The sequence below is a fragment of the Heloderma suspectum genome, chromosome 5 (assembly GCF_057233095.1).
Source record: "Heloderma suspectum isolate Gila_16-S chromosome 5, 16-S_ref, whole genome shotgun sequence".
In the NCBI taxonomy this organism is placed as follows: Eukaryota; Metazoa; Chordata; class Lepidosauria; order Squamata; family Helodermatidae; genus Heloderma; species Heloderma suspectum.
Window position 1 is genome coordinate 217,378,832 of NC_139462.1, and position 27,578 is coordinate 217,406,409.

General features: G+C 41.7%; 1 protein-coding gene and 1 pseudogene across 3 annotated transcripts in view; one reads left to right on the forward strand and one right to left on the reverse strand.

Annotated features, from left to right (window-relative positions):
- The window catches only part of DNAJB6 (DnaJ heat shock protein family (Hsp40) member B6), a 90,124-nt gene that overhangs the window by 53,147 nt on the left and 9,399 nt on the right, over positions 1-27,578 (reverse strand). For all 3 annotated transcript variants that reach the window (XM_084859294.1, XM_084859293.1, XM_084859292.1), the window contains 4 exons: positions 26,490-26,576; positions 23,185-23,294; positions 13,898-13,954; positions 12,638-12,748 (listed from right to left, as the gene is read on the reverse strand). In XM_084859294.1, coding sequence (XP_084715420.1) covers positions 12,638-12,748; positions 13,898-13,954; positions 23,185-23,294; positions 26,490-26,554 — 343 coding nt within the window. In that variant the 5' untranslated portion in view covers positions 26,555-26,576. The remainder of the gene's footprint in view (positions 1-12,637; positions 12,749-13,897; positions 13,955-23,184; positions 23,295-26,489; positions 26,577-27,578) is intronic.
- On the forward strand, positions 20,231-21,288 carry LOC146345161 (uncharacterized; annotated as a pseudogene).

Below are 27,578 nucleotides of genomic sequence, written 5' to 3' on the forward strand. Positions count from 1 at the left end.
TCAAATATTTTGGCCACCTAATGCGAAGAGAAAACTCCCTGGAAAAGACCCTGATGCTGGGAAAGACTGAAGGCAAAAGGAGAAGGGGACGGCAGAGGATGAGATGGCTAGATAGCATGACGGATGCAATGAATATGAACTTGAGCACGCTCCGGGAGAGAGCGCAGGACAGGAAGGCCTGGAGTGCTATGGTCCATGGGGTCACGAAGAGTCGGACACGACTGAACGACTGAACAACAACAAAGATAAATAGCTTGAGCAATAAAATTATCAACGTCTGTATGAAGATAAATGGTTGAACACAGTATTGATCCAGACATAGCTGCACAAGTCCCACTGAAATTATGAAGTTAGCCATGTCTAAATTTCATGGATTTCAACAGAATCTAAGAGCAACTAAGGGCACAATCCTATGCATGTTTAGACAGAGAAAAGGCACCCTAACTTAGTCTGGATCCTACCCTAACTTAGTCTGGATTCTACCCAGAATGCTTAGCATTCACTTAAGTTCAGCACTTGGTAAACATTTATCAGATTTTACAGAAGTGAAGATGGATCTGTATGTTATGTCAATACACTCCCCTCTGGCACAGGAGAGATGCAATATATGCAGAAGCCATGACTAATGCCAGTTGAAATGCGATGTTTTCCAGTATGAACTATATTATAGCACTTGATGCTTCCCACTTCATATTTGTTAGTTACAAAAGCATATCCTGTAATGCTAGAAGAACTTAACTTAGGAACAAATTCCAAGCACTGGGCTATTCACACACTGGCCAGGTTCGAATGTCACACCACTGTTTAACCCAGGAATTGCTGTGGCCAAGTGGGAGCGAGCAAGCACGTTCAAAGCAATGGGTGCCCAGGAAGCAATCAACAACCCAGGAACATCCTGGATTGTTATCATGACAACCGAACCCAGGAACTCTCCACTGTTTAACCCCTAACCAATCTAGACTTAACCCAACAATTGCCCATGGTTTGTTGTTGGCTTAACTCTGGGTTGTTTAACCCCTAAACAACCCAGAGTTCCTGGGTTCCAATGACACAATAAAAACCCAGGGACATGGCATTCCTGGCTTATTGATTGAGAGTGAAAGTGATAAGCATGGGGGAGGCAGCATGCTCGTTCCCACCCACAGGAATTCCTGGGTTAAACAACCCAGTAATTGCCATGATGTGTGTACCGTTGGATTCAGACATGCCATTCTACAAACAGCAGGGCTCCTTTGTGAAGGGGCTTGGATACAGCAGATGGTCCCAGTAGAGGAAGGGGGAGGAGAAGCGATTTTTGCCAATGCTTCCTTCTCTCTGTGAAGTTCTCACAACCCTCAAAAAGCTGCTCTAAAACAGCATGGGAGGTGTTACTGGGAGAAGGGAGAACCAGTGAAAGTTCCTTCCCCCTGTCAGGGTGGAAACTGAGCCGATGGAACCCCAGAGCAGTTCTGATTCTGAAGAGGATCAGCAATCCGTGGGAGAGGAGCCAGCTCATCCCTCACAAGCACAGCAGTGGCAGAGATTCCTCCTGCCGGCATTCCTGAGATAGTGACCCTGGCAGTGAGCAAGTGCGGAAGGGGGGCTTCCTGGATGCTCGACGCAGACGCAAAGAGCAATGAGTGATAGAGGGCGCGGAAAGGAGGCGTAGCGCCCATTTGGCGCGCAAGCAATGGCCGCCTCCCATGGACCCAAGGGAAAGAGGGAGGATCTCTCCCTAGCCCATAAGTTCAGGGTCTTCAAGTGACTCTCCTTCAAACGGGATCAACTGACTACTCAGCGCAAAGGCCACTCTGCTGTTCCTTGCTTAGTCGCTGGTGATTAGCATCTGAAAGAGTCATTAAGTTGTAAAAGGATTAAAGCCTTGAAAAGAAACCTGTGTCTGTGTCTTGAGTAGGGATGGGCGAAAGTCCCTTACCTGTCCTCGAAACTTGCTTCGCGGTGGGGGGGAGGCGCTTCGGTTCTCCCCCCGAAGTTCATGCGAGGGGGGGGAGGCGCCCCATCCCTCGCCAGCGAAATTCAGGCCGGGTAGAAGCACCTCGTCTACCCGGCCGCGAAAAAAAAAGTAAAAACAAAAACAAAAACGCCCCCGTGATAGGCTACGTGACGATTTACGTAGCCTATCACGGTTGACTTTGGAGATCTAGCCGTGATAGGCTACGTTAATCATTACGTAGCCTATCACGGGGTTTGTTTGTTTTTTTACTTCAGCTGTAATGGCGGCGGCGGCGGAAGCCGGTCAAAAGACCGGCTGCCGCCCCCGCCCCTGACGAAAACCCGCCAAACCGCTGCCGGGACCCGCCGCCAGGAGGGACATTCGTCAAAGGTAAGTCCCATCCCGGGGGGGGGGGGGGGGGCGCAGAGAATTTCACCGCCGATTTTAGGGGGCCGAATGCGTTGGCACTCGGCCCCCCGAAGTTTCGGGGAGAAATTCTCCCCCATCCCTAGTCTTGAGTTGGCTATTGGAGTCTACTGAAAGAGGCCGCCAGGGCGCTCCTGACACCCCCAACCCAGTGGAGGATTCTATGAAATGAACTCCATTCATAGGAAGCCTGGACCACATCCAATGTTTTTAGTGAAACAAGGATGATTTTAGTGCACACCTAAAATGCAACACATGTATTACACAAGTTCACTTGGGAGGGCGCCAAGTGTGGCTGCGGCAGTAAGGCACTCACATCCTGAAATTGGTAATCCAACACATATTTGCTGGAGTTCAGTTTATAAACCTATATGCAGATGTACATCCTCCCACAGGCATCCAAGGATTTGGCCTAAGCAACACAGGGAGCTTTCGTTTCATCCCCTGTGGGGTGAGCAGAGGCAAAACCCTGGAATCATTTTCTTGATGTAAAGTCTAACAGCATTTGGCCTTCCTTGGGCACGTATCAAAATTCCAGTCAAAAGGGTTTCTTTTGAATCTCTTTCCCTTCCCCCACCCCCAATTTGACAAGAGATGTACAACTGCAACATCAACATTAGCAAAAACCACCATTTCTGAAATAGATCACATCGCCCTGAAGCTCAGTTACTCCCCAAATCATACACCAATTAAAGAGAAAAAGAGGGGGGGGAAGAGGGGAGCATATGAAAAACCATTAAAACCATGTCTGGAATTGATTGTCAAGTTGAGCTATTTTTTGTTTTTAATTACTCCTGTTATAAGCAGTTCATTCTTTAGAGATCTTCAAGCCACCCTGTTTTTTGGCCAGTTCATTGCATCATATTATACAATATTCAGAAAAAACAATCTTCTTCCAACACCCTCAGAATAAGTTCTGATACAAGAATAAACTTGAACAAAATATGAAGGGGAGAAACATTACAAAATATGCACCATATTTGTTAATATAAACCTTTCAAGAAGAATGTAGAGAAAAAAGTACTATTTCACGTTGGGATATATTCAACACTTTTTACAGTAATCAACAAAAAGTTTCTACTTTTCTTTAAAGGTACCCCATGTGTATTTTCTTTTGTTCCAATATAATGAATTAGTTTAGCCATCACTCTTAAGTCCCACATTTTATCATACCAATCTTTTATAGAGCAAGGTTTTTGAGAACTCCAGTTCTTTGTACTTAACATCCTAGCAGCAGCAAACATATAAGACACTAACTCCTTGTGCTCTTGATAAGCCACCATTCTACTTTCGGTGACGATCCCGACGCCTAATATTACAACACAATTTGGTTGCTAATTAGACTTTAGCTATGAATAGCACAGCAGCTTTTAGAAGTGTCCAGATTATTAGGATAAAGCTGAAAATAATGTGATTAGATGTAAATACTTACTTCAAAAGCTAACACTAAATTGATTTGAGTGACATCTTTCCAAAAGGGTCACCTGCAGGGCTCTATACTGTAAAGTCTTAGCATTTTGTTAAGTGTCCAAAGCAACAACAACAACAACAAAGGAAGGAAGGAAGGAAGGAAAATGTAAAACATCATTTTTTTCTTCTGAGTTTTAAGTCATCAGCTAAATGTGCAGCAGAGTTAAACATGGCCTTCAGTAGGAGCTACGTAAGGTTTTGCTCAGTGAATCTGCAACTTCCAAAACTTATTTGTAGGGTATCACAGAAAAGCCTAAAAAGGTATAAAACTCTAATGCAAGGGTGGGTGAACTTCTAGGGAGCAGGGGGCTGTACTGCCCCCCTTGGAACCCACCAGAGGCTGCACCCCACCCTTGCTGCTGCAATCACCAGTCACAGCACCCCACCCCACCCCCCAATTTAGGAAGGAAACAAGATGTACAAGGAGTGCATGTCTTGTTTATAAGCAAAGTAAAGTTGATTTGGACTTCTTGACTGTAGTTATATTAGGGCTATACAAATATGGGTAATTCAAATGATGTGAACCTAAGCCTGTTCATCCAGAGAGCAAGAGTAAGAAAGAGCAAGCTATTTCTAGGTTTATGTACCCAGGAGAATAAGGAGAGTTCCAGTGTCCAGTCTTCAGACTAGTTAGGAAAGCATTATGTACGTTTTTATTTATATTCTACATTTCCTCTAAGGAACTCAAGATAGTATACCTGGTCCTCTCCCCTTGTCTCATTATATCCCAAGCACTCTGTGAAGTCAAGTGAGCTTTGTGGCTGAGTGGGGATTTGAACCTGGGTCTCCTGACTCCTAGTCCAACACTCTTAACACCATACTGGCTTTCATTTTCATTAAACCCACCATCTAATAGCTGGAGTGACAACTTGCAGACCAAAGCATCTGGAGGGCCACAACACCCCTCAGCCCTAGCCAGCAAAGCCAATGGTGAGGGATCATGGGAGCTGTAGGCTAAAGCATCTGGAGGGACATAACCCAATTTACAGGAAAAAAGGCAGTTTATGTTCATTCCATTTTCATATACGTAACTATGAACATAGGACAATCCCTTATGGTATCTTTATGATGCTCATTCATAGTGGTCAATGTCTAAATTAAATAAAAGTGCAAGGACACTGCAGCTGTAAAAGGAATGGGCCAGAAGAAATCCCATTCATCAACATCCTAGACCCGGGATGCTAAGCCTGTGGCCTTTTAGATGCTGTTAAGCTACCACTCCCATTATTCCAGATCATTAGCTATGACTGCCAGGGCTGATGCGAGTTGGGTGTCTAACAATATCTTTAGGACCACATTTTCCCTGCCCCTGCCCTAGACAATGGTACACAGTTTGCTCCAACTAACTTCTCTTTAACAAGGATCAATATTTTGGCATGCTGTTTCTAAATTATCACAAATGACAAAAAAATCCCTTGCAAGTAAAGTATTGTTTGTGTATTAAAGCTCTTGAATATGCTTTAGTTCAACACATTATCAGCTAAACCACTAATGTAACAAATTAAATGTAACCATCTAATTTATTACTGCTGGTTAAGAGATTGACTCACAAGTAAACTATGAAGGTCACTTGTGTACACATGAGCCATATTATATTACTGCCTACTATTATGCATCTATATATAGCCATTAAAAAAAGCTACCTGATGTTTTATTAAAAACATTAACTCAAACGGGACCATGTACTTAAAGGATTATGGAAGTATTGTGGAAGACCTGAAGTCATCCCTATTCTGTTCATATTAAATGACTACCTTCCAGGTGAACCGGACTCCCACAGGAACACCACAGTACCCTCTATACGACTCAGCAACACTGAGCTCTGGAAAGGTTTACCAGTGTCAGGGTTTGTTTTTTTACACCTTCCCATGCAGTTCTATCATTACAGCCCTTTACATCATTCCCCACTTAAGTTTAAATGCTTCAATCCATTCTACAGTATAGTCAAGCAGTAGACTTATCTTTTTTGTTCACGTTCTTGACCTACTGTCTACATGCATAGCACCTAATGTGGTATGCAGCAAATATTATAACCATGTGTTGTACTAGAAAAACTATAAACTAGAATAGAGTTTAAATCAATATTCTGCAAGTATAGGGGGCCTTCAGTTGTGCATGGTTAATGTTACCTTTGTTTTGCACTTGCTGTGAAAATTGGGACTCAAGTTACCCAGGTCAGCACATTCTAAAAGCAAACCATTTCACTTTGATTTCTCAGTGCGTGAACTTGAGCAGAGTACTCCACTCCAAGCTGACAATCCCTAACCTTATTATGAAAACTATTTTTTTGAACACACTGAAAATTTGCAATGCATAACTGAGTAGACATAGAGGTGGTCATCAAAGTATTCAGGGATTGTTTTACACCTCCTCCTTTCTGCACAACAAGAAGTTTAATCCTATGGATTGTAAAGGAACTACAATACTGCTATTTGGAGAATGCGTGTGGATCACAAGTATCTCTATGCTTTTGTTTATTCACCAGTTGAAACAGCTTTTGGATCCTCTAGCAAGGCAATAATGATTAAATTGCAGTGAAGTGTCTGAACGAAACCCCAGCTGTTTAGAAAACGAATATTCTTTATTCTGAATATATTTCAAGAGCTACTTCTGCCAGCCCCCAAGTGATACAAGCTTTACAGTTAAACCAAGGTATTTGGAAGTCTGACCATCTGCTAAAACCCATTCAGCAATGATGATGAATACTCAGAGTCATGCTGGAACACATTCAGCAAACACCTTCAAGGCGATATGAACTGTCTCAATTTAAAGATCTGGCTGCTTACGTTTTATATCACCACAAACTCATTTGTTTCATTAGCATTAATTTGTTTACTTTTCTATTAACATCAACAGACCAAATAGTTGTTTATCTATGTAGAAACTAGTCAAATAGTTTTATAGTAGATCAGTACAGAGGAATGAATTCACTATTTAGGCTGACAGATATTGTTCCATAGCTTATGAATGTACTTTGCTAACTCAGCCTCAAAAGTTTTGGTTCCCTTTTCTCCTGGGAGGCATTTTCAAATGAGTGCCAACCTTATGTCCAAAAAACATCGACATAAAACAGGCATTTGGGTTCTGTTAATGATGTTCAGTCATAATGATTCTGATAATGATTCCCAAAGCTATTAAGAGCTCGCAATAGAAATCAATCTATGACTAGAATTACTGTGTATTACACACCAACTGAGTAGCCTTCAGAGAAGTAAAGAGACATTTTAGATTAATTAAAATAGGTTTATTAATTTAAAGGCTCCCTCTTCAGTAGAATTCCTCCAGCTCTGATCCTATACTTATTTCTTCTTCCAGCTCCTCCAAGGTTATACTGCTAGGCTCTTCTACCCACTCTTCTGACACTAAACTCATTTCCTCCTCTAAGGACTCTTCTGCTACTCCTTCAGAGTCCTCCTCCACCACTAGTATTTCTTCCAGCTCAATAGATCCTTCATCATATTCTTCAAAAGGCTCAATAGAATCTTCACCATAGTCTTCATAAAGCTCTTCCTCTAGCACTTCCTCCAGTTCCTCTGCCACTTCTACTGACTCATAACTACACTCTTCCTCCAGCTCCTCTATAGACCTTTCTTCTGATCCTTCATTAGAATCCTCTGGCAGCCAACTGATAATCATTGAGTAGGTATCTAAGAAAAGTATCAATTGTAGTTAAGTCAATTCATAAAATGAATTTGTTATGCAAGCCATCTTGAGTTGCAATACCTTCAATTTCATATATAAATTAATCAAATTATTCATGTAAATAGAAAGCAAGTTATTATTAAAATTTGTAGTCTGAAAAGGCTGTTTCTCTAATGAGTGATAAGTGGCACAGTAAGATAGTATGGCACATTCCATTAGCTTGGAGAGAGAGAGAGAGATTTTATATATTTTTGAGACTGACTGATATATAGATCTGTATCAATCTCAATGTAGTAGTAGCCGCTGGAGATCTTTGCTGCAGCCTTCTGTTTCTGCAAGTGAAGATGCAAGCGAGTTTCCTACTTTGTTCTTTGGGAACGACCCTAAAGACTCATTAAAATATGTCTTGCTTACACGAAATGGAATTTACCTTTTTGAAATAGTTTATCTTTTGGCAACCCATCCCCCAGTCTAATTTGCATGTGTTTAAACTTACGTTTATCACCAAAAGCACATCCTTTATTATTTGCCAATGGAATGGTTCTGCTATCTTCACCCCCCCACACACACACACACGATATATAATTAAATAAATCTGGTAAACATTCATTTTATTAACTCGTTATTAAAGGTGTTATTGTTTTTCAATACCCTAGTGAGATATTGGTCAACACTGCATTGCTGAGGGGTCCACGAACATATCTACCATTTAGCCCTTTTGAGTGAAGGGCTGTCCAATTTCTTGAACCCTTTTACCTCAGAAAAACTTGGGATTCCAGATTACCTATTAAGTGAGGATCACCTTATAAATATATTTCTTTCCACGCTTATTCCTAAGCAGAAGCAGACAGGAAATTGACTTAATACATGTCTCCTCAAATATAGGTCTATGCCATTGGAAAGAGAAAAACTATTTTATTTATTACTTTGTTGGCTTAATGCAACGAAATGACTTTAGCTAAAAACAAAGCAAGTACTGCTTATTTTCCATTTTTCTAACCTCCCCCCACCGGAAAAAGCATTTTTTCCCCATGGCCTCAAAAATTCTGAACATTTTAAATCTCTAAGCCTTCCCCAACCTGGTGCCCTCCAGATATTTTGGACTTCAGCTCCCATCAGCCTCAAGCAGCATGGCGAATAGTCATGAATGCTCAGCATTGTAGTCCAAAACATCTGGAGGGAACCAAATTGGGGAGGGCTGCTTCAGGAACATAAAGCACCCTTTCTATTCCTAAAGTTATTTTATGTATGACTTAGTTTGCTCCTAAAATATCACTACATTTTAATTTTTTTAAAGTAAGCTCAGTTAGTACATTTGTAATTGTCTGAATGAACTATATTTTTACACTTAATGTACTAAACATGATAATGTTATGAGAAAGCCAAGATATACATATTTTAGGTTCCTATTTAATGTTTGACCAGAAGAAACAATGAGTCCCTTAGGGCACAATCCTATGCATGTTTAGACAAAGAAAAGGCCTACAACAAAAGACTCAGTTTAGGAATGGTAAACAATCATATTTAATTTAAGAACTTTTAAGCAGTCTCAACCTATTATTTGAAGAGTGACATATTATTCACTTTTGTAAATAATTTCCATTAATGAACAACTTCTTTTTTGGTTCATTTTGAAACGTTGTTGCTAGTGGTAGTGTCAATACCATGCCTATGCCATAGAAACCAGGCTGAGTTTCTTTTAGATAAGAGGGCTAATTCTAGTGGCAGCAGTTAAGAAGTAGGTGAGGCAGCTTTCCCTAGTGGTGAGGTCTAATTGAAAACTTTATTAAAAACTGTGGCAGTGAGTTCTATAGACGCAAGCCTCAATGTTAATTTTTAAAAAAAGAAACATAGGTGGGATAACCCACACACTGTTTCACTGCATGGTTACATTAGCTGGATAACCTACAGTGTTTTTTTTCACATGTGGGTTTTAGGGTACAACTACATTAATTGACTGCTACAGCATCTAACCAGAACAAGTCCAGAAACACAGGACTCTATAGAACAAAACCCAAACTGTTAAGAATGCACATTTACTGTCAAGCATACACAATGGTGACTACTCACATGCTGGAAAAATGAACTACGTGTCTATCTGTAAAATATACTTTAGATCAATAATTTTAATATGGAATGGAAGAAATACTATGTTGGGAATCTTACAGGGAGGATTAAAGAAAATATATTTTCCCCATGACTTCAATTTTTTTGGAAAAGAACAATAACAGTCCTTGGGAAACCCCCCCCCCCCCCGCTCTTCTGTTTTTTTTCCCTTGGCCTTCACATCTCTACATGTATCCTAGGGGAGGGAGTCCCATAAATGAGGGCCCGCTGTAGAGAAGAGCTTCTTTCTTGCTCTTGGGCATGCCAATCTAATCATTGCTAATGGAATGGGAAAAGGGCCCCACCACCTGATCCTAAAGCTTGGATGCAAAAGGCTCATCAAGTAACTTTATCCCAAACTATTTACTGCTTTAAAGACCCAAACCACCACTTTGAATTGAGCCCAGAAGCAAATACGGAACTAGTGCAGTTGGCATAAAATAGGTGTAACTTGCTCAGAACGTTTTGCCCCACCAGCATCCAGGCTGTCATTGGCTGAAGTGTTTGAACAGTCTTCAAATGCAGCCCCACATACAGCACACTGAAGAAGTTTAGCCTGGATGAAACCAGAGCATTAGTAGCTGAGATTAGATTTACCACATCCAGAGAGGGTCTGCTCTTCCACAGATAGCTCTGAATCTAAGATGACACCAAAACTGCAAACCTGGTCTTTCGGAGGGAGTGTGACACTGACCGAGGGAGTTGAACACCTCAATCCAATTTGCCAGCGTTCCCACACACAGTACTTCTATCTTGCTGGGATTAAGTTTCAGCTTGTTCATCCTCATCCATCCCAAGACTCGTGAAACATGTGTTCAGGCTCCTTTGGATCATTAGGTGGAAATGTGAGGTAGAACTGGGTCATCAGCATACTTATAGCACTTTAGCCCAAACCTCTGGACAACTTTCCCCAGAGGTTTCACGTACATGTTAAAAAACATAGGCACAGAATAGAATCTTGTGGTAGCCTACAGAACAGCCTTCCCCAACCTGGTGCCCTGGTGTTTTGGACTTCAACTCACATCAGCCTAAGCCAGCATGATCAATAGGAATCCTGGGAGTTGTAATCAAAACTTCTGGAGGGCACCAGGCTGAGGAAGGCTGCTAATGGCCACAGGTTAGAAAAGAAGTCCCTTGCTTCATCAACTCAGTATGCCCTGCCAGGAAGGTCCAAAACCAGCTTAATACCAAGCCAGTCAGCTCAGACCTGGGAGATTTTATTAGCCAAGAAGAGCAACGATCCAAAGAGCAGGTAGGTCTCAATACTCCAAGTAGCTCATCCACATCCCTAGGTTGCACAAACTGAAGATCATTCAACCCATGACCACCTGGAACTCTGGCTATATCCATCTGACTCAGACAAAATGATGGCATCTCAGTCAGAATGAATGTGATCACTTTTATCTGTAAAATGCAATGCAAATTGATCACAGCTGCTCTCTGATCATTTTTCCAAGTTGAGCCTATTTGTGCAGAATTTGTTTGCTTCAGTGTTTATATTTTTTTACCTGCTGAATCCAAATCTGTTTCTACCTATCTAATATTGTTGTTGTTATTATTATTATATTTATTTATATCCTGCCTTTTCCCTCAATACAGGGACTCAAGGCAGCCTTACAACATTAAAAACTTGTACAGTTAAGACATAGAAATTACAAAAGTTAAAAATACAATTAAATCATCAATAATATTAAAACTGTATAAAATACCAGATACATATTAGCATTCACCCTAAAACCAAGGGTGGCATGCCAGACAACTGACACCACCTCCTGGGTAGCATAAATTTATTCTTCATGATGTTCTGAGTGCAAGCTAATACTGGCCAACCACTTATCTGAAGCTTTAGATATTTAAGTTGAAAAATTACAAAACCGTGACCAATTTAAATTTTGTTCAACGCATCTGAACAAAATGTATTAAAAGACCAAATGTGCTCGTCAGAGCATTAAATGACACATCATTTGGTGTACAAACCAACTTTCTGGTTTGTATACCAAACCAACACCTATGCTGAGAAATGTAAAAATCCAAAATAGCAGCCAAAATCACTACATAAATATATGCAGCATTTTGTTATCAGAACAATGAAAGCTTTACAACTACAAAACAGTACCTGAGAAGGTGCTGATAGGTGTTTGAAAGGAAGGACATTCTACCTGGCCACAGACATTTCCATTGCTAATGAAAGCAGGCTCCAGCATTGAAGGCTTCAGGATGAGCCTTTGTACAGGTTGAATCCAGACTTAGTCACACTTAAGAGTAGATCCACTAAAATCAATGAGACTTAGTCATGACAAACACAAGTCCCATTGATTGCAATGGGTTTGCTCCAGGTATGATTAGATCTAGATCCAACTCTATGTGTCAGAAGGTAAAAAGCAACTGCACCAGTAGTGAATTTGAGACATTTCTGGCTCACATATTTTTTGGCTGCTCACGATGGCAGAATGTCAGAAGAAAAAGTGGTCCACAATTTCAAAAGCATCTTGCTTCCCAAGTTTCCATTTAAACTTCAAAGCATATTTCCCCCAAGCAACGCTATTAGATTGCATTAACTCAGTTCGCATTTTTCAAAGCTTGCAAGGAAGTCATAGTACTCAGGGAGCAATACAGATGTTCAGCTATACAGAACTCTACTCGCTACCCATTTCACATCAAGTCAAAAAGGCCAAGCTCATTCCAACCTAGTTTGCAATGGAGGAAACTAGATCAAGGTCTTACTTCATAAATCCTCAGAATGTATATGAATAAGTATTTTCAGGGGAAAGACCAAATCCAAACCACTTTTGAAACTTTTGTAAAACAAGCTACAGTATACAGATTGTGGCCTATTTAACAAATCCACAGCAGCCCAGAGATATCTAGTTAAAGAAACAAGTTGGACTTGACCTTATTGGCAACATCAGTGGTGAGCACATAGTAAAAGATGGCAAGGTTTATCACCACACCTCTATTAGGATCCTTATATGTAAGAAAAGGAAGCATGTAGCATATTTTATTATCACCATGAATTTCAGCATTTTATATCACCATATTACACCAAAGCTGAGTACTCACCAAAGAAATCAAATGAAAATGGGTCTCTTCCACCAAAGAACTCTCTGAAGACATCCTCCGGGTTCCGGAATGTGAAGCCATACTCAAATGGGCTGTCAAAATGACTTCCACCTACAAAAGAGAGCATTCAGTAGCCTACTTCAGTTCTTCAAGGATACTAATGCATCTAAATAAAATTCTTTGATGTTGGTTTTATTGTTGGCTTTTATTGTTTTTATGTTTTTACCACTTTTAATATTTTAACTGTTTTTATTTTATTGCTGTGAGCCGCCTTGGGAGGGCTTCTGCCCTAAAAGGTGGCCAAGAAATATTTTAAATAAATAAATATTTTACAACATTTGCAATTTACTTTCATTTATACTGCTCTCAGTAAAAGTACAATGTGAAAAAGCTTTCAGAATTACTAATTTCCTTGTCAGGCATATTTACTATTTATTAAAATCTTAAGAGCCTCAACAGATCTACACGATGAAACTCTGGGCAAAATCCAACATCGCAAAAGTTGAAGTCTGCTCACTCAATGGGATTTGTCCTCTTCTCCCTGTGCAGCTACCCACTTCAAAAAATGTGCTCTGGATGGTTCCCTAATCCCTTAAAGCAGATTTTGAGGATTCGGGGGGGGGGGCGCTGCAGGGGGAGGCAAGATCACCCCCTTCCTCATTCTGCTAATAGAAGCAGTTCCATCAGCAGAAGAATTTAACTGGGTACCGCCTTTGAGGCAATCTGACTTCTCTAGAATGGTTTTCATGCAGCCTGGGAAGACTCTGGATAAATTCACATACTGAGCTATTCTGAGATATTTAAATCATTTGGGCTTAATTTCAGATACTCCACAGAATAAGATTCCACAGTTCACAACAGACAAGACAAACTGATTTTTTTTTCATTCTTTCAAAAATTCAGTCTCCATAAATCTAAAATAAATATTAAAGTTGTAGTGACTAGAATATTCTAATAATTTTACTTATTGTAAAAGGGTATTTGAATCTAGGGCGGGATTCAAATTTAGTCACACTTGGAGTAGACCTATTAAAATCAATTGGACTTCGATCATGTCTAACTTAAGTCCCAATGGGTCTACTCCAAGTATGTCTGAATCTCAATCCAGCCCTAGGTTTCCAGTGTCCTACTTTGACACTAACACCTATATCATGGTATCTCAAACTTTTTGTTTGCAGCTACGCTGTAGAAATATCTTTAGTTGGAAGTCATGCACAGTATTACAAAAACAGGAGAAAGTAGTGTTAAATTCCTACATACCTCCCCCTCCATTTAAGCCTTCTTTTCCATATTTGTCATAGATGTCACGTTTTTTAGCTACAAAGAACAAGGAATAGTTAAAACACAAACTACTTTGACATGAAAATTATCTTGACATCTTGCAAATTTCTATGCAATTGGATCAAGATAAACACTTGTGGGAGGTGCCTCTGCCCCATTTTGGGGATCGCCCTTCCAACTCAGATTCCCACACCACAGCCCAGCCCAGCCCACAGAGTCTCTTGACCATCAAAATATGCTTTTGTGGGAGCTTGAGGAGGAAAGGCATGGGGAAATGACATTCTGTTAGACCCTTTGAGGCATGTTTCACTGGATCCAACCCATTGTATTTGCCACAAATACAAAGACCTACGTAAAAACTTAATACATGTTCTATTTTAATTCTATGTTAATTCATCATAATAAAGGAATCAAGATGTGCAATATAAATGGTCCCCAAGATGTAAGCTATGTGTACAAAACTGGCTGCACAACTTGGAAAGGAGGATAATTTGACTTTTTGATGGGACTATTTTGCTATACAACCTCCTCCTGAGCTCAGCTATAGCTATGTTTCGAAGTAGTCATCCACTTTCAAAAAGAAAGACTTCTTCATGACTCAGCATTTTGAACATTAAAAATTCATACTAACAAGGATTTAAAAATCCATGTAGTGTAATATCTTTATTAGGCCAACTCAAAATCACAAAAAATGTACAAGCTTTTGAGATCTCCAGGTATCTTCAAAGCTTGCACACTTTTGTGATTGTTGAGTTGGCCTAATAAAGATATTACACTATATTGATTTTGGAATTTTCTTATGGCAAAAGGGTTGCCTTTATTTTTGTGCCACAAAGATTTGACATTTTTCATGTACCTATCATTCACATGCTCAGGTCCTTATATCCTTATATCCTGAACTTTGCAACTAAGTTCAGGCCACGTTTGGATGTCACGATAACCCATGGTGGCTTAATAAGCTACTCAGAGAAGCTTCTATTTTAAATAGTCCACAATGCCCCACCACACGACCCGGCTAAAAAACTACCATGAGTAGCTTATTAAGCTTGTGTGTGTAATTTGATTCCCCCCCCCCCCACGCCCCCTGAGCTGCTGTTCTTCAGCCTGAGCACGGGCTGTGTTTCACTTCCAAAGCACTGGAAGTTTGCATGATCCAGACAAAACTTCATATACAGCCTCCCCCAGTCAGTCCACCATCAAAACTCTGCACTATCACTCACTAAGCAGTGAAAATCTAGAGTGCAGCAAAAAGGGGTGTGTGGTTATAAAACCTTGGGGGTTTGCAGGATCGGGACCAAACTTCACACACAGCCTCTCTTAGTTGAGAGGCACCTGATCCACCATCAAAACCCTGCAAAATTACCACAGAAGAGCGAAAATCCCAAGTGCAGCAAAAGGGGGTGGGGGCTAGAAAAACTTAAGAGGTTTGCAGGACTGGGACCAAATGCCACATGCAGCCTCTCCATATCCTTCCTTGCCTTCGCCAGCAATGTCTGGGGGGCGGGGGGGGGGGAGGCGGGCAGGCGTGGAAATGCGTATTTCCATTTTATCGCTAAAATGCTATTTAAGTAGTTGTCCAGTAGTCTGGACAGTAGTGAAACATAAGACAAAAAATGATGGAAAGCATTGAAGGAAAAATCTGAGATAAGATTGCAGAACAGAATAAAACAGAAGGGAGCCTTTAGGGAATAATATTCATGCAAGAACAATTTCTCTAATTTCTAGTAAATGTAGAAGTCAGTGTGGAAGGCACAATTAGAACTTATAAATACAGGGTACAAATGAAAAGCAAATATGCCACACTATAAGAGGAAACAATGGGACCTTGCCAACTTGAAAAAAATACAAGTTATCAGGTCAAACACACTTTCCTGAACGCGTAACACTTTTTGCAGAGGACAAACTGATTTTATCCACAATAAACAGCACAGAAGCCAAAGCCACTTTGGCAAGAAGAAATAGAAGTTGTGTAACATTTTTGACTGCTAGTTCAGATTAGCAGCAACCTTGCTTTGGCAAATGGTATGGTCCCACCCAAATCAGTAAAGGGAAGCCGTAAAAGTCCAGCACACAAAGCTATTTTGATGGCAAGCAATTCTAAAATAATGTTAGTTCCCAAAGTGGAACAACTGGACAGCTAAGCAACCTTGAGTCAAATTTGCAGCCACATTTATCATGAAGTAGAAGGCGCATTTTTACATTTTATCAGAGTTCATATTATCAGAGGTAAAGAACAAGACCAATGCTGGATCAGACCAAAGGCCTAGCTCAGCCAGCATTGCTTGCACAGCAGCCAACTAGATGACCATAGAAAGGCTACAAGTAGGACATGAGTGCAAGAGCATCTGCCACTCATATTCCTCAGCAACTAGCATAGAGAGGCATACTGCCTCCGATACTGGAGGTAATACATAATGACTAGTAGCCACTGACAGCCTTATCCTCCATGAATTTTTCTAATCCCCTTTTAAAGCCATCCATATTGGTGCCCATCACAGTGACCTGGTTTGTACAACACGACAATCACAATAAAACAAGCCATATGGCTTGTTACCATGGGTTGTGTTGAGTAAAACCCAGCAAGATGGCTTAAATGAGGGTTTTTTAACCAACAACCCATGCTGAGAACCCATGGCTTATCACTGTTTTGTTGCCTGTGGATAGTTTAAGCCATGGGCTGTCATGTTGTGTGAACCAGGAACCGTGCATTTGTATGGTTTATTCCAGAAGGCTACAGAGTTGTTTGCCCAGAGTGGTAAAAATGTCAACCCACTCCGGTTGTCTTGTGATCTTGCTAGCAGTTTCCCAGCTGTCGAAGTTTCCATGGAAACAGCTGAGAGAAGATACTAAGTGACCTTGGAGGAAGATGGCTTGCTTCAAAGTTTAGGTGTGCCTGCATCCAAACTGTCAACCCCACCTCCTTAGCCATGTCACACCTCTCTGGGGATGCTACTGTGGACATTTGCGGCTCTAATGTGCCAGTTCATGCAGTTCTCCCAAGGGACCCTACATGGCAACTGCTCCTAGAGGAGCAGCTTGCACACCACACAATAACAGATCTCAACAAGGTCGTGATGCACTTGTAGGGCAACAGAGCACATCTCCCAACTTACTGCAGACACTGACTGAAGCAAGGAAATCAGAAGAAGTTTCCTTCTTGGGAGGAGAGCAATGACAAATCTTGATAAAATAGTGAAGAGCAGAGACATCACACTGACAACAAAGGTCCACAGAGTTAAAGCAATGGTATTCCCTGTAGTAACCTATGGCTGCAAGAGCTGGACCATAAGAAAGGCTGAGCGAAGGAAGATAGATGCTTTTGGACTGTGGTGCTGGAGGAAAATTCTGAGAGTGCCTTGGACTGCAAGAAGATCAAACCAGTCCATCCTCCAGGAAATAAAGCCAGACTGCTCACTTGAGGGAAGGATCTTAAAGGCAAAACTGAAGTACTTTGGCCACATCATGAGGAGACAGGACACCCTGGAGAAGATGCTGATACTAGGGAAAGTGGAAGGCCAAAGGAAGAGGGGCCGACCAAGGGCAAGATGGATGGATGATATTCTGGAGGTGACGGACTCGACCTTGGGGGAGCTGGGGGTGGCGACGGCCAACAGAAAGCTGGCATGGGCTGGTCCATGAAGTCACGAAGAGTCGGAAGCGACTGACCAAATAAACAAAGCAGCTACAAGCAGGGAATTACTCCACAAGAGATTACCAAACTGCAAGAGGAGGACATCAAAGGAGATGCACCACTGATTAACGCACAGAGAGCAGCACGCCTGAGAAACACATACAAAACCCATCATGTGCCACTTACAAGAGATGTGGTTTGAGCCACAATAGCAGTGGGTGAACACACATATGAAATTTTCATGGAATTGGACACCAGGGAAGAAAGGCATAGAATGAATGATAGTCTCCTGTCTATGTTGACCACATATCACATAGCTCAGAGCATATGCGCTTCTGGTGAGTCAGTAGCTACTGCTCCACACAGAAACATGCATGCCTTGGAAATGGCAATGGCAGAATGAACTGCCATGCTGGAAAGCCAGACCAATATTCTACAAATGCTGACTGCAGGCTCAAGCCCCTTAACGTCACTACCCACATGGCCCTCCAAAGCAGCTTCTTCCTCCTCCCATTCACTGTCAGTTTCAGTAGTACGCATGGGTGCCTGCAGCTGATGTACAACCCCACGACCCATATCCGCTTCATCTGCCGCTTCAGTCTGCGGCCCCTAATGTATGCTTCCCAGATATTGCAATGGGCCAACAGGCAGGTCAGGGCATACAGCGGGCCAACATTTGGATGGAAGAAGACATCGCCCAAGAGGCAGAAGATGGCTCTGAGTAATCCCCCTCCCACTTGTAATGATAGCAGTACAGAGGGAAGGACAGATTTGGGACTATCTTTCCCCTGTCCTCCTAGCAGCGCTAGAGTGCAGAAAGTTGAGTGAAAGAATCTGATGAGGTCTCAAGATCACTTCTAGCCAGCAATATGCAACATTACTAGTACAGCCCAACTAATGTAGGAAAAGAGAAGATGGAAGATGAGTTACATTTTCAATTCCACAGGAGCTGTGTGAGCCATGGAGTATTAAGTGCATATTTGAAGAGGATAATTGCCTCGCTCCATAGAAAAGTCCGATGTATGAGGCAGAAAGTTGCATCCCAAGACCTTACTCAGGCACAGCAGTGGTGGGTGGGGAGATTATGTTAGCATAAAAGTAAGAGTGTGCTTTCTATTCTGTCCCCCTGCCCCTCCCCCTGTCATCCACCCCCCTTAGTGTGCCTCTTCAAGAGACAGTACACACTACTTTGCAGATCCGTATATCAAAACTAACAGTCTCTGGAATGCACCAAGATCTGTTTGGTCTGGAGTACAGGCTACCTAGATTAGAAGGGATGGTATTCAGGGCCCAACTGCGTAGACCTAAAGGTGTGGGCATGAGGGAGAAACCAGAACCTACTTCATTATCCAGCAGCTCCGTTAGCAGATGGCAGTGCACAGCAACAACAAAATGGAAAGCCAAAGGTTCTAGGTAGAGCAAACCTAGCCTTGCTCCATTTCTCTAACATCTTTCTCCACCTCTCTGTTCCTACACACCCTTCTATGCCCACAGCTTGCTTGCACCTGCTTGCTCTCACCCGCTTGTTCCTCCTCTACTGAAAACTGTAAGAGCACCCACCCTGCTTTGATCTAGCCCACATCTCAAATTTCAAAGTCCAAGAAGTGAGCATGGACACCAACACTGAAGCCACAACTGTCATCTACTCAAGTCTACTGTGCATTCTCAAGGATCCCAACCCTGTGGAGGAGCTTCTCCAACAGCATTTGAGGATCTGTACAGTGGCTATTGAAGTCTTAGAGCATCACTGCAACAAAGTTGGAGTGGAAGGGGCAGTATTGCATTTTGAAAGAGACCAGCTTCATGACCACACATCAGGATTGATAAAAGTCAATGATTTTTAAAAATAAACATAAGAATGGATTGTTAAAATTTAAGTCAGATTTGAAATTTTCTTAGAACAATTAGTAAAAAAGGAGTTTAGGTAGAAGATATCATGAATACTAATTATACAACTTCTAATTATATTCTGCGAAGAGAAAACTCTCTGGAAAAGGCCCTGATGCTGGGAAAGACTGAAGGCAAAAGGAGAAGGGGATGGCAGAGGATGAGATGGCTAGATAGCATCACTGATGAAATGAATATGGACTTGAGCACGCTCCGGGAGAGAGCGGAGGACAGGAAGGCCTGGTGTGCTATGGTCCATGGGGTCACGAAGAGTCGGACACGACTGAACGACAACAAATTATATTCTATGAATATGTTAACAGCAGTTTATGTAGATGGGAAATGACCTGATCAGCCCTATTCTGCACTGTAAGTGGTGTACAGAAGTGCATGCTCTCTCTCGGCCTTTCCTCTCTCTAAGTGCAAAGACAGAGAAGGTAAATGAATAGAGAATTTGGGGAGATGGAGCAGAAGTCTAGATATAAATGCAAGGGATACCGGAGGCGAGTAGAAAGTGAAACCAAACGTGAACAGAACATATTCATGCAGTTCTGACTCCTGAGGAAACTTCTGCTTCACGCATCCTCCACTGTGTACCTACCTTGTAATGAAACCTACATCTCTGAATATGTACCAAGGTTATATTAAACAATAATGTGCTTCTACTAAAAATGATGGTTAAATAGGATCTTCCTCAATAGTCATTTAAATTGTGATTTAAATCATTAAAATTGAGTCCTTCAGAGAAGCGATTTAAATCAGATCAACCCTGCCACACATGAAGTTTGAATCAGATGCGCCAGCAAATGTCTGCTGACACCTATGAGGCACAAGCAGCTGCTACAACCATTGCTATGGCTGAGCACCTGAATGTGAACTTATGTTTGATGCACTGCTGGACCCTTCCACACACAAGCTGTGTGGGCCTCAATGCCTGAGCTGGACAATTGGGATTATTCCCATTTCCGTGGACATTATCGGATGTCATGGAAAGTGTTTGACAGCACTGCCGACAAAATTCAGCCAATAATCCAGAAGAAAAACATGGTAACGCACTGAGCTATGCCAGTAAAAAAACTGTTAGCGCTGACCCTCTACGAACCTCCATTCAACTTGGACTACCTCCTGCTCACTACCTCCTTTAGAGTTGGGAAATCAACAGCCTTTAATATTTTCAGAGAGACAGTGTAAGTCCTAAATGAGCTACATCTGACAGATGTCATAAAAGTGAAGGATGAGAAAAGAAACATCCAAGGCTTTCATGAGTTTGGATTTCCTCGTGCCAGGGGCTGGATGCATCTCATATAAGAATCCTTGCTCTGTAGGGTAAGGTGGCCAGAGTTCTACAACTGAAAGTTATAGAACTTCTACAGCATGGCTTTACAGGTAGTTGTAGATGTCAAGGGCAGGCTCATGGAAATGCATTCTTCTGTGTCCAGAAGAAGTCATGACACAGTTATCTTTTGGAATTCACCTATGGCAGATAAACTTGCCACAAGCATTCTTTGCCAGACCCTCTGTAACAGTTAATGAGGTTCCCATGTGCCCTTTCATCCTGGGTGACCAGGCTTTCATGCTTCAGTGCTGGCTCATGGCACCGTACTGCACTCTGAGAACACCCAAAGAAAAAATCTTCAACTACTACCACAGCAGGGTGAGACTACCAGTGGAGAGAGCATTTGCGTGACTAGAGTCATGGTACTCTATGGTGCACATGGTAATGTACACACTTCTGGATGTTGAGGAAAACCTAGTAGAAGATGTTATAATTGTGTGTTGCGTTCTTCGCAACTTCTGAGAATTGAAAGGTGACATGCTCCTGGAGAACCCCACCTTCTTGGATCCGGGCTAAAAACAATGCCAGCAGCCCACCCTATGCCCTCTGAATCCCCACTTAGAAACAGCATCGTGCCATGAAGTGCATGCGATATGAGCAGCTATTGCTGACTTCATCTGGGAGCTACATCTCCCAGAATCCACATGTTCTCCATGGCTAATTACTGCATTGCACTCCACTTTCCCACCCCCAAACAAATGAAGCACTTGCCTGCCTCCCCTGAGCAACCTTTTAGTAAACTGTTTTTTGTAATCCATACCAGTTATGTTTTTTGTCTAACATAAACAAGGGGAGCCTGCAAGAGCATTGGAACGGTAAAGGAACTGGACAAAGGGGGGGCGCGTAGGCTGAAGACAGCAGTGAGCAGGAAACATTGCAGCTTCAGTGCCTTCTGCTAACCCCCAGTTCAACACCCTGGGGCGGGGGGGAAGTCTGGGTGTGTGCTCTGACATGCCAGAGGGGGATGGATGGAAAAAAGGAGGGTGCACGAGTAAACAAAAGGCTGGCGCACCGCTGCTGCAGGAAGGTAGAGCAATGGGATGGAAAGGGAGAGGAGGGTGGTGTTGCAACAAGATGATGATGCAGCAATATAGTGCTGAGGCTCCTTCCAGCATTGACCAAGGGTGGGAAGGATGTTTTACTAGTCACACAGGCCTCCAATGGGAAGCAGGCACCCCAGGGGGTTAGAAGGATGTTGATCTGCTAAAACAAGGCTTCCAGGGAAAGGTTTCATCAGGACAGTACGAACATTCCTAGGAGCAGCTGAAGATTAATACATGCCCAGACATGAGTGGATCAATGGCAAACAGACTGCTGACATACTGAAGCCTTGCCAGCAGTTGCACCCCCTTCCATGCTGCAAAAGCTCCACAGATATGTGCTGGGAGTGGGTGAGGAGGGCAGAGGGAAACAACCCATGACCTGTGGAAACAAGCCATGCTGCACTCGATGGCCTGGCACTAGCACCGTGGCTTACCTATGGTAAAAGCAACCCACCATGGCTTAATTAGGCCATGGGCTGTCATGTCTTGTGACTGGCCCTATATCTTGTGCTGTTCTCAAGGGAATTCCATAGGTTAACCCATTTGCACAAAATCAATATGCTACTGATTCCTCTCTCAATATCTGTCTAGAAAAACAATCAACTTTACTGGAACAGAGGCCAGAATGCAGAGCCTGAGCATGCCTAGCATGTCTTTTTTTAAAAAAACTTTTCTTTGAACAGCAGATCCTTCTTCCCCATGCTCTATGAGAAAACACATTTTTAGAAAACCTCCTTGGTTTCAAATGTGATAAGTTGTGTGGCATGGAGGCCTGCTGCTCAAGAAACATAAGCCCAAGATACCTTGGACATGTAGAACTAGTTCTCTGGATTCTGGGCAACTTACTTTTAATCATTCTCTTTAGCTCTCTTATAACTAACATACCAGATATAAAGTACATGTAAAGTACTGTAAAATGAAAAGTACAAATAAGTTCTTCCACGAGAAGCAATTTTAAGAGATTCCTGTTTAGATTTATCTAGGTCATTTGTATCTTTGGGGCTAAAACTTGTGATTTCTATATTAGTTCAGCAACAGGGTAACAGGAACTGTATAACCATCTAGATTTGAAATGGGAGTCAAAGAAAGCAATGAAGATGGAGAATCCAGAGACAGAATAGCTGCGGAAGGAAGGGTGCTGCTCTAAAACAGATCACAAATTTAGAGGCACTAACCAGGCTGGTGGTGGCTACTGGTCCTAACCCACATTTTATGTTCTATTCTGTCAGCTACTGTAGATCCCAGTGCGTCACATTTTGAAGCCAAAACCATGATCAACACAAATGGCAAATTCCAAAGTCAGAGAAGACACCAGTCCCTGCAGTTTGGTTTCTCTTAATAACTGATGGTTTGCCATCCTACTACTCACCATCTGACAAAACCTCATAAGCCTCAGCTACTTGCTTAAACTGCCTCTCAGCTTCTTCTTTGTTATCTGGATTTTTGTCAGGGTGCCACTTTAATGCTAGTTTACGGTACCTGAAATGAAAAAGGAAAGTTATTGATCTCTATAAGATACTTTGTTCAAGACAGACACTCCATACAAGTGTCTAGCTGGTAAAGTCAGAAACATTCCATAAATGCAATGGGTTGTACCTAATTATTGTTCAAACATAGGTGATACTTCCCTCAACTGTAGGCCCATGTATTCTCAAAAAAAAGTCTCTCCTGAGGGGCAGGGACCTTCAGGAAAGGGCTGGCATGAGGATACAATGGGGGGGGGGGAAGTTGGGGAAAGTTAGGCTGAGCAAATTTGCAGGGTATTACATTACAAATTATGTAATTCCACAGATAAATGGAATACATGAAGGAATACTAAACATCATCTCTTGCAGTATTTGCTATATTATAAGGGGTAGACTTGAAGCTATTTATTAATACTAGGCTCTTATTTTAATTATTTTATTAGTCAATATATAACTTATCAATATAAAATTAAAAGGAAGACAGCATCAGAGCAGTGTAACACACCATAGCTTAGTAGATATGATTTAAAGTATTTTTAAAAACATTCTCCTTTGAAACATTTTTAAGAACTCCAATGGAGGTTTTCTCTCCATTTCCTGCTTATCAGTAACCATAGATTGCCATGACTGCTGATGTGGCAAACAGTTGCTTTTGCCCTCCAAACGACAATATCCAGTTCTGGTTTGGAAAGCTTTACTAAGCCACAGTTTGCCAGTTCACATATCATGGCAGACTATGGTCAGGTGAAAGTGTCCCGATGTTAAGGAGTATTTTTGTAAGATGAAGTTTGATTCTTGTTGTACATCCTGGAGTAAGAAACCTGTTTGCAGCCAACTTCTCCTGAATATGCCCCTAATTTCTGCTATAATCTCTCTCAGCAAAAAAGAGAAAACTAATTTTAGATTTAAACTTAAATCTAATTTTAATCATATACAACCAAACCTTTGAAAGTATCTCATTAAGGGATATATTTGAATTCTAAACACTCCTCCTTGGCTAAAATAATCAAGATTTATTTCCCTAGAAAATGCATATAGCGTTGCAGGCACATCAGGACAGAAAAGTATGGATTAACCCCCATTAGCTCTTTTTAAAGCTAGCACCATGGGTGATAAAATATGAATTGGCAAACTGTAAGAAGTGGGTGGGTTTTGCTCCTATTGCAATTGCTGGTCACAAAGTAGCATTCTGCTTGACCTGCCCCGAAACCATAGTATTTGTTATATTTGTAAGCATGTGAATGACTTGCTCCAGCAAGGATCTCTCTTTTAATCCCATCAATACACAGCTGGGTCATTCAAACATCTCTGTAAATAAATAAATAAAGCACCAGGCCCTCTTCTGGAATAACCATCACCTCTAAATTATATATTCCAGCAATTCCTATCAGTGAATGGCTATGTAAGATACAGAAAACTGCTCTAACAAAAAAAGTTTGACACTGTTCACTTAAAGAATGGACAAGAAAAAGGAATACAAGATGCTGAGTTCTCTTAGTTATTACATTTTGGGGTAGTGGGGGAAGAACCCTATTAGGATTCTTCATTCCAACACAGACTGGGCTTCTGAAAGGAAACTATAGTTTTCATTATAGTGGATTGAATCCAACTGTGTCCTTCCATTTGCAGAAAAGCTTTTGATTCAATGGATACCAGTGAAGGGGGACTGCTTTTGTAACTTTTTTCCTCTTCCACCCCGATGTTCTTCAGAAAGTTGGGGGATCATACAGAACAGTATGAAAGGTGGCACTGGAGTTGCAGAGGAAAGAGGGGATTGGCAAAAACTCTTCCCCTTCTGCTAGTGTAGGGATACAGTGGTTCAAAACACCTTCTGTGAATGGATGGACACAACTGGATTCAACCCCAATATTCTGTATCAGTTACAGCATTTTGAAATGTTTTGTTACAGTGATGTAACACTGTATTCCTTTTTTGAAGTTTTATTTTTTAAAAAATTATAAACAAGTACAGCACTTTATTGCTCTAAGAGTAACTTAGACAGCACTGGGATAGGGTGGGAAGGTGACTAAACCTGATCATTCTTCTTTGTGACCACCAAAGTTATCTACAGTTAAAGTCACATTTTGCCTGAGATTTAGTCCATTTACTTTGTCCCATGCAACTCAATGGAAACCACCAAGAATTGAGCCAGTTTATCTGCATAAAGCCACTACAGGTACTACTTCTGGGTCATTTTAAAGTGACATAACTTAGGACTGGGCAGACATTATAAAGCTGAGGTTGTGTATGCTTCATGTCACTGAAGTTTCTCAGCAAAGAAACACATGTAATAGCATCATGACTGGCACAGAACAGCTGCATTGGAATGAAAAGAACTGTTTTAACTCAGATGTCTTTCAAGCAGTGTCCCTCATGGGAGTCATAATGTAACAAAGTATGGTAGGCCACCAGTTACAAGTAAATCAAGATAGCATCTTCTAATACAAAAAGAATAGCTGTAGTATATTCAAGATTTCTCTCACGACTCATTGATTCCAAAGTCTAATGTTGATTTCTACAAGTTTTTGGGCAGAAACCATTTCATTCCACTGACTTATTATATTTCTATACTGCCCCATTCATTCCATAAATGGGAGGGGCACCATTGGGAAGGCCCTCTTGCATGAGCAGATGCCCTCTTGCACGACTGGAAATTCTCCCTCTCTCCACCACCCTGTAACCTCTCATGCCCCTCCAGGTCTGCTCTGGAGAGGCCCAAAACACTGTGGAGCAGATTTTGAGGGCATGCAGGGGGGGGGGGGGAATCAACCCCTGCACACACACTTGATTCCACTGACAGTACATTAGCAGAAAAACTGAATTGGATTTCTCCCTTCAGGTATATATAATGTGACCTTCACCTTAGATACACGGACTATTACCTAAATTCAGAAACCGTGAAGTTCACCAGCCTTAGGAGGTGAACTTCACTACTGCAGGCAGGCAAACAGATCTGAGATAGGGAATCTTAAGAGAAATTAGGAAGAGAACCGATATCTACTCAGTTATGTGTAATAATTGGTACAGACAGCAAGTGATTCAGTAAATAATTCTAGTCATCACATGCAATTAACATAATTTGGTGAAGGGGACCATGTTGGCCACAGAGTAGGGCACACAGGTGACTTATATTGTAATCTAAACTACATTTGAATAACCTCAAATAATATGCACAACTTGCCCTAGAAGTTTCAAGATCAGTACTTACGCTTTTTTAATGTCTTCTTGTGAGGCATGCCTATGCACTCCTAGAACTTCATAATAATCCACCATGTTTATCGTTTTGATAACAGTCCTGTAGAAACAAGGCATTCTTTTAATATTTACACTGCAGATTTCTATTGAAAAGGAAAGCTCTGGATACTAAACATGTCTTAATCAGATTAACAGCCAGCCACAAAACTTGGAAGACTAAACAGGGTATGCAGGTGGTTTTCAATACATCTGAAAATCTAGCTTGCTTCACCAGAATTTCTTCCAAAACCCATTTGAAGGAGCCCTTCTCCCTTCAGGCACAGAAAGATTGAAGAGAAGAGCAGCAAAACTGCCTCCATCCATATCTATCAGAAAGGAATAGCTGCTGATATTGCTCCACTTCTTAATGCCTATGGAATAGTTAACACCAACCTCAACAAAACCAGAGATCACTGCCTCCTCTCTTCTGCTTCTCAACTGTACTTCCATGCTGGGGCCATTTGCATGCGACAACCCATCGGTTTAAAAACCAATGGATTGTCATGCATGAGCAGGAGCACTGCCTGGAACACACCTGCTTCTTCTGCTTTTACTCAGCAACCCATGATCAGCTCCTTCACAGGTTGCTGAGCATGATGTCCAAACCTGGACTGCTGGGCTGTTTAGGGGTTAAACAAACCATGGGTTAACAGCTGGGTTGTTTAGCCCCTAAACAACCCAGCAGTCTGGGTTCAGACATTGTGCTCAGCAGGAGCAAATAGCGGGTTGCTGAATAAAAGCAGAAGAGGTGGGTGAGCTGCAGGCAGTGCGCCCAGTCTCTCCCATTTATGCACAATAACCCATCAGTTTATTAACCAATCGGTTGTTATTATGTGCGAACCGGGTTGTCATTATGTGCGAACCAGGTCAATGTATCTTGGAACAGCACTTGGATCCAGAACTCCTTTGCCATTCTACACAAACTCTTCACCGTTTTCAGCCATTTTTACAATCCAACTCTCAAATGGCTTCCAGAAATGATAATGAGTTTTTAGAAAAAGCTTCTCAGTTTTTAAACATAATATACAGAGAAAGCTAGCCAAAAGAAATGTAAATAAGAGAA